Genomic DNA, 13,642 nt, shown 5'->3' with positions numbered 1-13,642 from the left:
AGTAAATAAAGCCAATCTATCTAAAGCTTAGAAAAACTATTCCCCTTAAAATCTAGCGGAGTCAGGAATGCAGAAGCTTGATTTAAGAGTAACCGCCCGAAATTTCAATTTTACACTTGAAAGCAGGTTGGTCAAGGATGAAAAACACTCCTGGAAACATGTCCGCCGTCGTGTTACGGATCTAGTTCAATACCGAGAGTAAAAAGTAGCAATAGCTATGTTTATGATGACGCATTCAAGGCTCACGCTTCTGGTAGATGTTTCTTGTCTTTAATTCCTGTATTGCGCACGCGAGTTATTCATAATCCTTTAGTTGATGCTGCAGGACAAGGTTAGTTGGAGAGACATAGGAGAGCCCTTTGCCCTGCAGTGGATGTAGTCGACCTGATGATGATGATGATGATGGTGATGATGATAATGATGATGATGATGATGATCCGATGCTCGATGATTTTTAGTACAACAGGTATCCGTAACTTGATGCTAAAAAATATGAAGCAGTCATTTTACAAGCGCTCCAGATGACCTACCTGCAGCGGTTATTAAAACATGTTTCCATACGCGGTCGCTGTACTGCACGCTTTTGTTTCAAAACACGCCATGGTGGTTCAGTGGCGTTGGATTTCGGCTGGTAATCCCAAAGTCATGAGATTGAGATAATCTTAGGTGGTCTAAGTTAATCTGGAACCCTTCAGTCCGGCATGCCTCATACCACACGTGTCGCTTTAGAAGGTTTATCCTCGTAAATTCCATTTACAAATTATTTGAAACTAATTTTCGTGACGGTATCCTGCCAGCAGACTGGAAATTAGCTCTCGTCATGCCCATCTCTAAAAATTGCCCGAGAAAAATATGTTGGAAAATTATAGACCTGTGTTCTTGACAAGTATACCTGCAGAACAATGGTGCACTTAAGTTATAGTTGCATCATATCACATCTATAATTATATGTAATTTACCTATATAAGCTTTCACAACAGGTATTTCGTCAAGGTGTGTCCTACTCTATGCGGTCGGTTGCATTTACGCACGGCCATGCAGCTTCAATCGGCACAAAACTTATCCACTGTATTTTTCTAGACGTCCAAAAAGCATTTGTTGTTGTTGCTCATTATCTTGTGCGTACAATTTGAATAAAAATGTCATACGACTTAATTTCCGAGTATCTGTCACAACGACTGCCGTGTATAGTTGTTGGTGGCCGTTGCTCGCAGCATGCTTTTTTCACTTCTGGCGTTCGGCAGTGTTCTGTGATGCATGTACGAACGCTTCAATTCCTGGGGTAATTTGTCTTCCTCTTGTACATATATGAGAACAATGCTGGTGTTACTTCTTCTTTAAGAATGTTGGAAGGCAACTGCGTAATTGAGTTTTAGTCAGTCCAGATAACATCCAAAGCCTGTAAATTGATATAGATGAGCTAGGAACCTGGTGTGCTAATTGGAACACTCCTTGAAATACTAAACATGTGCGGAACAGGACATTTTCAATGAAGTGCTCTTTCCCTTCTTAAATTTATACGGGTAGTATCAACCACGTAGCCTTAAATGCAGGGTAAAATTTTAAGTACTTAGGCGTTTACTTTGCGGCTGACCCGAGGTGGCCAAAGCACTTCAACACATTGTGAAAAAGGAAGCTCGTGTGTTGGGATTCGTAAGTAGAACTCAAAAAACTTTTATTTTACTCATGCCCGCAAGATACTTGAGTATGCATCCGGCTATAGTCACCCACATACGAAAGAACATGCGTTAAAACTGTAAAATACACGGAATAGGGCCATCCGTTTTGTTCTGGGAAATTATGACAAGACCTTTAGCAAAAGGAGATTTCAGTAGGTAGACGTTTAAAATAGAATAATAAATGTGAGATTGAAATTTTTCCACAGTATCACTCTAAAAACTGGCACACCCTACTGAAACGTTCCACATGATCCGCTCGTATAGAATTATGGGAATATAGAGTCCATAAGATATAGAGAAATATATGCTAGTACATATCTTGTCTGCACGAAGTCCATAAGCATTCCACATAACTTCCATACGACTTCCACAAACTGTACATAACATCATATGGGGTCCATAAGTTTTCCCTATGTACTTTCTTATAGTCCATAACGACTCCATATGCTCAATACTGACTCGATAAAATTTCTTATGAAAACGTATGAAGTTATGGAACTCGCCATGTGGAATTTTTCAGTAGGGTAGAGAATAAAGCTACCATCTTAGATCGAAGTGAAGGGTTTTAAAACATTACACGCCTTCTTTTAAAAGTTGCTGACACACACTGTTAACCCTGTACGCGTCAAGGGAATGTTTTCTTGTTTTATGCTCAAGAAACTCCTCCTGCTGCATAGCGTATGTTGGCGATGCAGGTATCAAATAAATAACTAATATAACTTGAAAGTATTTGTGAGGCGCACAGCCTTTTCACTTCGATCTTGGAGCGTTAATTCAACGTAGACTGCGCTTATTGATGTGCAGTAATAAATATCCAGCCCGTGATACCGTGGTGACGCCAGTCGGGATGGTAAGAAGACAGCCTAGAGCTTTCAAAGGGAACTGCTTGTTGAGAGAACACGTGCCCTCAATGTACAGGGTCGTCCGATATAAAAAAGAACACGCACATATGGTGGTTCGGCGTGTATTAGGCGTCACACTGGTACTCTTCCACTCTTCCACTTCGCGCGTTCGATGGTTGGGTTGTGGTCGTGGCGTGTCGTATCAGAAGCCTCGGAGGCCTAGTCGTTGGTGGTGCCGAAGAATGTGACCGGCTTCACCGCAGTGAAAAAAGAACGAATGTTTGTCAAACGTCCTACAGGCGTCGTACGCTGGCAGCGCGGAGACTGCAGGGGTGGAGTTCTAGCACAGGTGGTTTGCGTCGAAAAGAGCCTCTCAGGACATTCACAGTGGCCCGCGTGTGTCTAAATATAGCGGAACATGCACTGTACAGTAGAAGCCTCATTTCTGAGCAGGTCACGCCTCAGTAGCTGGTGCTCGTGTACTCGTACGCTTCTGTTACAACTGGGAATTTCAAGGTATAATGTTAACGCGGCTGCTTTCCAATGCCTCCTGCGATGCTCCCTTTTTGGGCTAGTGCAGGAGAGAACAAACTATAAGATGCGTGTTTGTGGAGCACGATCGCACTGTGAAGTATATTGGATATATGGAGAAGAACTTGACCTCCAGGGGCCTTACAACGCGCATCAAAACTGAGCACACCGGTGTTCTTGCATTTCGCTTCGAAGTGTGACCTACACGGCCGGGATAGTTTTTGCCAAGCAGCCACCACGCCCCTTCCGCGGGTGACCCGTAACAACTTTTCTCAAGAATAAACAAGGAAAGCATTCGCAGCGGTCTTGGCTCGTACTTTCATCTTGAAAAAACGCAGCACCACGAAAAAACGGCGACGAAAGAGACACACATACGACAGGGCGAATGCTGCACTTCCAACTGATTTTTATTGGGAACTGATTTTATCTGATTTCATCTCGCAGACTTTGAACAACGTCCTCCGAGGCAAACCTGAAGCCGCACTCTTCCTCGGTGGGTACATCACCAGCTCACGCACAGCCGGCAGGATCGCCTCGCAAGTGCAAAACATAACGTAAGTTTTCAGGGGAAGGCTTAAGGGGTATTCACGCGGGGGGGGGGGGGGGGGGGGGGGGGGGGGGGGTGCGGGAGATGACCTCGCCACCTGGAGAAACTCCCCCCGACGTAGTTTCTCACTGTAAACTAGAGGGAAAGCTGCAGCTGCCTTGCGCTTTATCCAACGTGGACATGCGAGGCATGTCGGGACGATAGCGCCTTTGGATTGACATCTGGTGGCTTGTTGACCATGCTACGGATTGATTTTTTTGTCGCTCGGTTTCGTTTTCACTGATGATTCGTGCGCTTTGTCGTGGCGTAGTTATTCAACGACGCACGCAGTTATTTAAGATCCGAAGCATCCGAAGGCTCTCGAAGTGAGCTGAGCCCAACGTCTGGTGCCTGCTAGGCCTGAAGTCCATTTGCCACATCGCTTGGAGCCATTTGCGCAGCAAGCTGGCTTTGTGCAGCAGAATCTTGTGCTACCTGTGCATTGAGGGGTGAAAGAAGGTGCGAAGTTTTTGTGAACTTAAAACTCAACCGTCTGCTGTCATCACTCTGTACATTTCTCTTAGGAGTTTTGTAGACATCTTTTAAAAGCGCAAAGTACTTCTGCAAGTGCAGCTATATGTTAACCATACTCACCGAGCATTGCGTTCGCTTCATATCAAAGACTGGCTCTTGCCGCGCATTGCATGCAGGAGCGACTTCCACTTCATGAATTAATTGACGCAAATACCCGCATGTTGCACTCGTCAGCATGAACACGGCCGTCATTTACTTGCGGTAGAATAGGTTTGCGCTTCCTGATTCAGGGTTTTCTTGGCAAAATCTATGCGCAAGGGCACAGTGAGAGCCGGCGCTTAGCACATGCAAACTAGTTTCTCTCAGAAAAGCGAGGGTTCGGGGAAGTTTCTTATGGCACGAACCATAATAGCCTGTACACGTACATGGGGCGCGAACCCACAATAACAGACGACACCAATCAAGCTTCTATAAAGTACTATTTTAAGCGTTAAATATTTTTTCAAGGAATGTTTTGCTCTAAAAATGCGCATTAAAGGAAAAAAAAATATTTTTCACTGTCAGCTATATTAGGAGTCACGAAGAGAAAGCCCTCTCTCATCATACAAAAATTTGGTGCTCGTTCTCGCGTATCTGCTTTTCTGCTCACTTACTGCGGTGTACACTACGCATACTTTATTACAGGACTTGTAAAGCAATGCTTCCTTGCAATATATGTTTTGTGAAATTTTGTATTTCACAGTCGTAGTTATGTTTTAGGGTAGACACTAGCCAAGCCAAGTACGTTACCGCTGTCTTCCCGGCATTCCCACCGTGAATGAAATGCCCTTCAAGAACTCGCATAGATGGTGGCGCCAGCTTTCCTTTTGCATATATGAGAATTAACCCATTACTTTATCGCGTGATACCCTCAAGGCGCAGCATAAATGTCCCCTCCAATTTTTGATGAAGAATGACTTTTAAGGCTCTTACCTCGCATATTTGTGTTAAATTCGTAAACCTTCACGCAGAGTAAAGCTAGTTATAACAAAGCGGGCTGTGTTAAATAGCGCCCACTAGCCGAAAGGTCTCATTAAATGCTTGAAATTGGCGAAAGTGTTCTCAGCCCACGTTATAAATGCGGCAGTTAAGGCCCATTGTTTTTTTTCTGTTTTTTTTTTTGCTGCATCTAATGAGCTGCGCGGTGACCTGTTCTTTTTGAGCCTCACACCACGGCAGTAACAAAGAACGCTATGAGTACAGAACATACCATCGTGATTTCACGAAACGGAACCTATATTAGTGTGGGCAGAGAAAAAGAAAGAAAAATATTGTCGCCCATGTCGCGCCGCCTAAGGCACAACGGGCTACCGAAAGAGAACATATATTAGTGTGGGCAGAGCAAAAAGAAATAAAAACCGAAAGGGAACAGGAGGAACACGGGAAAAAGAAGCGCGACATGTCTGAAACGAAGTTCCTCCAACAGCTGAGGGAACCAGTGTAAAGAAGATGCGTAGCCATACTTGGACTTCGGTCTCGATTGCACATCTCATTCAGTACTCGGTTCAAGCCCTGCCGGACTTGGTAGTGCACCACGCCTTTATGCATCCTGCAGTAGGTTTGGCTGCTAGCACTGGAGTGACCCTGTCAACGTTTTGCCTGTTGTTCTTGAGGACTATCAGCTTTGAAATAGTTCTGTGTAGTTAAAGATTGCCCGGGGAATCACATGAATAGCAGCATAAATCGAGCATGCAGACACGGGTAAAAACGAATGGAAATATGCGTCCTTCTAAATTTGTTGTATTAATAAAAGCATTCAAGAACATTTTTCGTCGATCTGTTAATAGCACTGCAAAACTAAGGTAATGTCAAAGCATGTGATTTTAACACTAAACTGCACTACATGATTCGACTCTGCGGAGTGTAGTGGAGCCATTACAATTTCTACTCGATAAAACAATGGTTGCAGCGCCAAAAACACTGCTAAGCAGCACTCAGACTCGCGCAGCGTACAACGCGACACATGTCTTCCTCTGTTATCACCCTGTTATCACGGCATGCGTCCTTCTCTCTTGTCACAAGAGACCATCTCGCAGCGCACATTTGGGGTCCTCCTTTCCTTTACGCTGAACACCGTTTCTCACTGTTCCTATCGAGCTTTTTATTTCACTAACTTGCGAAATTGAAAGGAACACCAAGCTCCCCAGGAAACATGGCTGCCACTTGGCTCGCTTCTGCCATTTTGAGCTGGTTTTTGCATTACTTCTTGTCCTGAGAGTGGTCAGGGTGGCTGGCAGAGAAGGCAGTTCGGCTAACATCTGTTTACAACTGTGCTTTCAAATATACCTTTTCAGCGGATTGAAGATCATGATCCTGCAGACGCATGTGACTCCCGGCATCAGGATTCGTGGACTCAGATGCACATCCCACCTGGTTTCGTACAAAGACGGGCTGGGTGTAAAAGAAGTGCCCACTTTCGTGAGTTGCACCACGTGATCTTTTAATATTGCAAGTGCATGCAAGCAACGTTCAACACCGTGACGATTACTTTATTAGGAATAAGAATGTTAGTGGATGAGAGAGTTCCCAACTATTGAAATCTGCAAGTTTGTCGTCTTGTCTCATAAGTAAGGTGCATTCATGCACATTGCGCATGAATGCACCACGAACTCTACACGGCGTTCTCTGCGGCCACTGAAGTGTATGTGCCCGTCAAAGCGATGATTATGGGAAACTCGAAAACATCGTAGTCACATTATCAACGCAACGGTGCCTAAAAATCCGTGCTTCTCAGCATAAAAAGTGCCGCAAATTCTCAAATTCACATGCGGCTGCCAGGTGCAGCTGTGTACACCATAATAGGTGCAGTAGAAAACGAGGTTTTATTCAATACGTCCAACAGATGACCTGCAAGTGAATACTTAAGAGGGATTAAGGGCTCAGGCAGTCGCAAGTATTTTCATGATGAAAAAGGCGCTAATTCAGGCAACAAACGAAAGACTAACACAGGGCAAGCGCTGCACCTGGCACCATAGACAGGAAGGCACTCGTTCGCTACCCGCCGCAGTGGCTCACTGGTCAAAACTAATGTTAAATAACACGCAAATTCCCATTACAAATATCTTCAGAGGCAAAAGTTATTCCAAAGTACTTCCGTCTGAATTAAAACCCCCGCCTTCGCGCAACTGGTCGTTCGTTTGTCTGAGAGCTTAGCGCACCGTTCCGCCTTTTGCCATAATCCTGTGTACAGTGCTTATAACAGTCACCTTTATACTAAACAGCCCTCATCAGGGAAACACTGTTTAGCCTCAGTGTCAGTTGCTTATAAAACACGCCTTTTGAGGACAGCTGCTGATTAATTCCTGGCACCTCGTATTCCTTAAAGGGACACTGAGGAGAACTCTATCATTTTTTTTTGTTAGCAACATCTGATACTTCGACATTTCATGGCTTTGTTGCCGCTTGTCCGGGCGCGAAAGATGCATTTATTTCAAAGAAATTTGGATTCGAAGTTGAGAAAGTTTTTCCCGCCGCTCTGATTCAAACTCGAGAACTCTTATGACGACACGGAGAACTCTTATGACGTCACAGAACGGAGTGACGTGATACGTGACGTAAACGCAGACTCCGTGATTTCTGACGGCTAGCGGTGCGATGCGCAACCTTCCTTTGCCAGCCCCAGAGATTCGTGGCTTCCAGGAAGTAAGGAAATTTTCTCCAAGGTGGCGCCTCTTGTCCTAGGAAGTCATCACGCTTGTACTTGCGAGATTGGCCTGTGGTGGCGACACCTGTATTTTGGTTCTTGCTATTTTCTACATTACAAGAGCTTTGTTTTCAGTAAGAGTGGCGTTTTTGTGATCAGGAGCTGCTATTCTATCGATACAAGCTAACTTCAATTTCTCCTCAGTGTCCCTTTAACATGCACTGACGTGGCATAGCACGCGGGCGTTCTCGCATACTGCTATTTCTATTCGAGCTACCCTTTTTCTGGGGGGACCACTTTTCCTCCTCTGCAACAAATCTAATTCATTTTTTCCCGTGTCGCACGTGCAGAAACTGGCGAATCACACGGCAAGCACCTTTGAAAGTCATTCCAGAAAGTTTAAGATACTTTTCTCCTCGACCATGGGTGTCATGCTGTATGTGGCCAACAAGAGCGAACCATTAAACAAGCATAACCAGATTTGCGCCCACTCCGGCCTCAACTACCGCGACACAATGTGCTCGGCTGTCCTCTCCCATCTGCCGTTTCAAACGGAACAGAGTGAATGGGGACGCTACGCAGTCTGGAAACAGCACGATCGTGACCACTACATATCCTGGGAAGACCAGTACTCAATGGACTACAAGGTGGGCAATCTTATGCAGCATCGATCATTTAACGGGACCGCGTTAAGGTTCCCATTGTGCAGAAAATCTGGCGTCGTCCCCGGTGTCGCCGTTGATGGCGATGGCGGAGTTGTGAGGGAAAATAATTGGCTAACCGTTACGCTTCTCGGTAATGCGGCTTTTGAGCGCAGCTGCTGCGGTATTTCAACCATAGGCGACCGCACACGAAACGCGCAGTGCCTAACGGAGGCGGACATGGATTTAGGCTTCGGCTGCGCGCGCAGCGATCCGCCGCCGCTGAGCTTATAGCTGAGCCTCTCAACGGGGAATCCTAACTGGAAACACTTGCAAATGACATTACACGCGAGACAACCACGCAAGTAAGGATGTCAACGAAGGCTAATGTCATTCGTCGGAAACGTTAAATTCGCCGCCTGACAGGGGGCTTTTTCAGATGCTTGCAATTCAGTGGGTTTTGTAGCGCGATTCAGTGCCTTTTCACCGTCTCCCCTCTCCTACTCCAATACCTTAAATTTCGAGGGAATCATCATGAATCATTACGTAACGAGCTTTGCAAAGGGAAACGATAGGTGTAATATTAAATGACAGGAAGAGAGCAGAGTGGGTAAGAGGACAAACGCCGCTTAATGCGTTCTAACCGAAATCCAGAATGAGAAATGGGCATGGGCGGGGCACATAATGCGAAGGCTAGATTAGCCATCGTCGTTAAGGGTAACAGACTGAATTCTAACAGAAAGCAAGCGTAGCAGGGGGGGGGGGGGGGGGGGGCAGACAGGTAGGTGGGCGGATGAGATTAAGAAGTTTACTGGGATCAGGCGGGCTCTGCTGACACAGGGCAAGGTTAATTAAAGACATGTTGGAAAGGTCTTTGTATTGCAGTCAGCGTATTCGAGATGATGATGATGGTTTTGATCCCGCGAATCGTACTGAACATGTAGATGTAGGCACGCTGGTAGGGTTACGCTGTTGTCTTTTTGACGTAAACATTCGATATGCGCTCCTTTTTAATGCGATATCATTAGAAGCCTTACCGTGAAGAAAGTGGCTGACCTCCATTGCCATACGTTATGTAGACTTGCTACCTGCTCTTTGGCAGGCGCTAAGAGCGACCATCATACTGGCCAGCCTCATAAAGTTGGTTTCGATTCTTGTAACACCAAATATTTTTCTCGGTCCATCTTGCCGCGTACCTCACGCGACTGGAATCACCTTCCCACAGATATGGCCAACATTAATAATTACGAGATGTTCCGCGAAGCCATAGCTTGCATTGTATACTCAGGTGTTATTTAAATTTGTCTCTCTGCTGTATCTTTCTAATTTCATTCTTGTGTTCTCGCCACTCCCCGTCTGTAATGCATCTGGCCCTGAGGGGTACGATAAATAGATTAATAAATACCCCTTTTTGCCATCTGCCATGGTTAGTACACGGAAGAGCCCACCTGCCAGCTGCCACCATCCAGTATAGAAGAGAAACAACAAGTAAAAGCAAGAAGACCACTTGTTGCTAACTCATTGTCATCGCATAATAATGCTACAGCTGTTTTTTTTCCCTTTTCTACCACAGATGAAAGCCTACATATCGAACGTCGTAGACGGGTGGGCCGTGTTCAATATCGAGCTGGACGAGCACAAAGTTTGTGACCAGGGCAAGAGCTTCGAGCTGCTGAAATTAATCTCCACCAAGGCCAGGAACCGCGAACCTTGACGCTGGACGGCTTCACCTTCGGCTGACGGTGACTTTTGTCAACCCCAGGTTAAGAGCTTCAACTGTGTGCGGTCTCTTGGCAGCAGTGGCCATGCTCCGACGAATTCTTTTGCATAATGGGGAACGCTGCGGCAGCAGGACAACTTGTCACATCTCTTGTGTTTCGTTTTCTGTCTTCTCACAAATGGTCGCGTGCGTTTTTTGTTTTGTTTTTTCTTTCTCTGTGCGTGTGTATGTCTGTCTGTCATCCATCTCTCCTTTATATCTATATAGCCGTATCAGCCATAAGTGTGAAAGCTCCCTATTCGCCCGTATAGATGTGTTGACTTCATCATTGCAAACCACGCAGACTGTGTCTCATGCGCTATAAAGTTTAAAGCCACCGCGCCTTAGGTGGCGGTGAGGTTGCGGGAAAATATTTATTTCGGAGCTTTCACGTCAGCCTAACTGCTGAAATATTTACGCAGCGTTGCAGCGGAGTAATGGGTTTTTATTCCGCTTTGGACGCAGTAAACGACCGGTCGAATTCCCTTGTTGTTCGAAATAGGCATCCAGTTTATGCTTTTCCCTTTTGCTATTGTGCAGTACCAGGCTCTGGCCACGTTTAAGGCTGCTGAACTCTCAGCCTTCACTGAAGTTCCACATGTCGTCTTCTGTTTCAAACTTCAAGGTTTCATGGTTCAAGGTGTTTTAAATGTTCAAGGTGTCACCTTCGTGTGGGCCATCTTGAAATCAGACATTTCAGATGCTTAATTGTGAGCCTACGTCACCGCACAAACCAGTGAAGAAAGTATTCGCTAGCATATGTACTTGACACATGCTTGGTTGTTATGGTTATTTGCCTTTGATAGAACGTAATTACGCTGTGAACGCACCACCGAAAAGACACTGCTCCATCTCCCAATTGTATCACGATTCAAGATAATGTGGTCTCCATGCTGTCCACGAGTACGACCGTATACGGTGCGATCTTGTTTCATGTGCTGCCGCGAGGCGGCGCCGGTCAGCGCGCGGAGCATAGAGTGCTGCGATGTGTTGGGGAGGCGGCCTCGAGGCGCCCTACGTGGGCGTGCAGGCTCTGAGACGAGACGTGCAAGACGTAGTGTTTTTGATAAAGGGGGAAATTTTCAAAGCAAGGATCACCCTGGATGATGATGGTTGTGCCACACTGTGAACCAAAACATTCTGCACGTCACCCAGAGTTGCAAATCAAGAAAAGCTCGTCACCTAAGCGCCTTGTGGAGAAATGCACTAGTATGAGAAAAATTATCTGCCTGTGCTTGAGTTACGGAAATGTCAGAGGTACTGAAACATGCGTCATTCGATTTTTGGGTATCTTATTGTTTCTAAGCAGCTGCGTTTAGCAAGTGTCGTGTGGGCCCTGAACTGAGTTCCCCTCCTGGACGTAGCAAACTTGTGATTAACCCAATAAATCCTTCAACGCAACATCGCTTCTGCCCCTTTTCTTTCTACTGTAGAAAGTTTACATACGACACATTCAGAAGTTGGGCAAATTGTTTAACAAAAAGCGAACGCAATTACTTAGATTGCCCTGCCTCTTGCAGCCAGTCAGGTTTCAAACCGTGCCGAGAACTGGCACTGTGCAGCACCGCATATTCCACGGTTCTGTCGGCGTGTATACAAGCATACCCACGCAGAGATACAGTATTGTGCGTTTTTATCGTGAAGACTTTCAAAAGTTTCCCCGCCTCAACCGCTGGCTCATTTGCGATGAAACTGCACACAGAGCTTGCGTATTACGGTAACTTTTGTATCTTAGGAAGTTTGACAACGGTACTTAGTTGAGCCGTGCATGATGCGAAAACAATCGTCTACGTAGAGATCGGCAACCAAAACCCGCAGACGACGCTTTTTCGCTGAAGGGCGGCAGTGGCGCCATCTGTTTGCGGTAGCGCAAAGCGTCAGGACAAGGCCGTCGAGGAGAGCGTTGCAAGGAGCGCGGGCCGTTTGAATATGCCGTTCCTGTCGTTTCGTCTGCTTCTACTGAAGCGCTTACAACATTTTCGACTAATTAAGCGGAAAAATATCAGAACAAATGATTTAACGAGGCTTTACCTTTTAAAGAACATTGTTTGCAATGCTCGCCTCGGCGGCCTTGACGTGACGGTTTCCACTGCCCAAAACAGATGGCGCCACTGCCGCCATTCAGCGAAAAAGCGTCTTCTGCGGGTTTTGGTTGCCGATTTCTACGTAGACGATTACGTTTTCGCATTATGCACGGCTCAGCTAAGTAAGCGCCGTTGTGAAACTTGCTACGATACAAAAGTTACCATAATACGCATGCTCTGTGTGCAGTTTCACGGCAAATGAGCCAGCGGTTGAGGCGGGGAATTTTTTTAAAGTGTTCACGATAAAAACGCATAACACTGTACATAAAGAGGAGAATAATGTGCGCTTTCTTTCTTTTCGAAAACAGCGCCGGACAGTTCGTTTTTAGTGCGGTAGCACTATTAGGCGCATTTTCTGCTTTCTGACATATGTACGTGTTTAAAGCTTACTGTTTAGCAGGTGGCCCATCTGCTCATCGGGTTGTGGGCAACCTGTCAGATGTGTACGCCTGGCAGGCCTTCACCTGGATGGAGGGTACACCTGAGTGAAGGCCTTCATGGTAAATACTTTCAGGGTAAAGGCCTTTAGGTTAAAGGTATTCGTGGTAAAGGCCTTTTGGTCAACTCTGTTTAGCTGAAGCACATTTAGGGTAAAGCACTTTACGGTGAAGTCCTTCATGGTAAATTCCTTCCGAGTAAAGGCCTTTAGATAGACCTTTAGGCCAAATGTCATTATGGTAAAGGCCTTAATGTTGCTGCACGATATGCCTCGCTTAGCCATGCTAAACCGTCTGCTATTTTTTTTTTTCTATTGAAGCAGGAATGACTACGCCCCAAAAAAGCCCGAGTGAATGAAATGAGTTGGTCGGGAAGATTACTTCGTCAGGCTACCAAGAGTATAGAACCTTCTTCCAATAATAACTTGTATCAAGAAGCAAAAGTTCTGTAGGCCGCTGTCTTGCCAAGCTAGTCGTTCGGGCCGGAGAAGTTCTTCACATAATGGCAAGATGTTGCCTGTAATTGTGGAAGATAATTTTTTGGAAAAGTTTCATTGAAAGTTTCATTTCACCGAGAAATCTACAGGTCAGTCACTTACCATAATCCAATTAAATAAAGGCCTAAAATTGATGTAAAGCAGCATAAAGTGCGGCACAATATTTCTTTTCAAATTTCTGAAGCGGCAAAACATAACTCCGGTGCAGCAGCATGGCGCTGAACTGAAAGCTATTTATGTGAATAAGCAGATTAGGTGTCCAATGAAACAGTGAATGAAAATCAGTCGCGAAAGAAAGCCAAATACTGAGAATTTTTACATGATATAAAAGTATTCTAGAAAACCGAGAGTGAGTGGCAGTCTGTTTAAGAGAACGGGCACCACAAGGAACAATAAAATGGTATGTTTTATTTTTTTTCTGAAGTGCAAC

The 13,642-nt window shown here is 45.5% G+C and overlaps 1 protein-coding gene across 1 annotated transcript in view; it reads left to right on the top strand.

Annotated features, from left to right (window-relative positions):
- LOC144095266 (uncharacterized) overlaps nt 1-11,253 on the top strand; it is a 38,115-nt gene extending 26,862 nt beyond the window's left edge. The window contains exons 9-12 of the mRNA XM_077629044.1: nt 3,497-3,606; nt 6,446-6,569; nt 8,145-8,441; nt 10,009-11,253. Of these exons, the coding sequence (XP_077485170.1) occupies nt 3,497-3,606; nt 6,446-6,569; nt 8,145-8,441; nt 10,009-10,149 (672 nt within the window). The 3' untranslated portion in view covers nt 10,150-11,253. The remainder of the gene's footprint in view (nt 1-3,496; nt 3,607-6,445; nt 6,570-8,144; nt 8,442-10,008) is intronic.
- The last annotated feature ends 2,389 nt before the right edge of the window (nt 11,254-13,642 follow it).

The sequence above is a fragment of the Amblyomma americanum genome, chromosome 6 (assembly GCF_052857255.1).
Source record: "Amblyomma americanum isolate KBUSLIRL-KWMA chromosome 6, ASM5285725v1, whole genome shotgun sequence".
In the NCBI taxonomy this organism is placed as follows: domain Eukaryota; kingdom Metazoa; phylum Arthropoda; class Arachnida; order Ixodida; family Ixodidae; genus Amblyomma; species Amblyomma americanum.
Note: the sequence above shows the minus strand (reverse complement) of the source record. Positions and strands in the feature narration are given on the sequence as shown.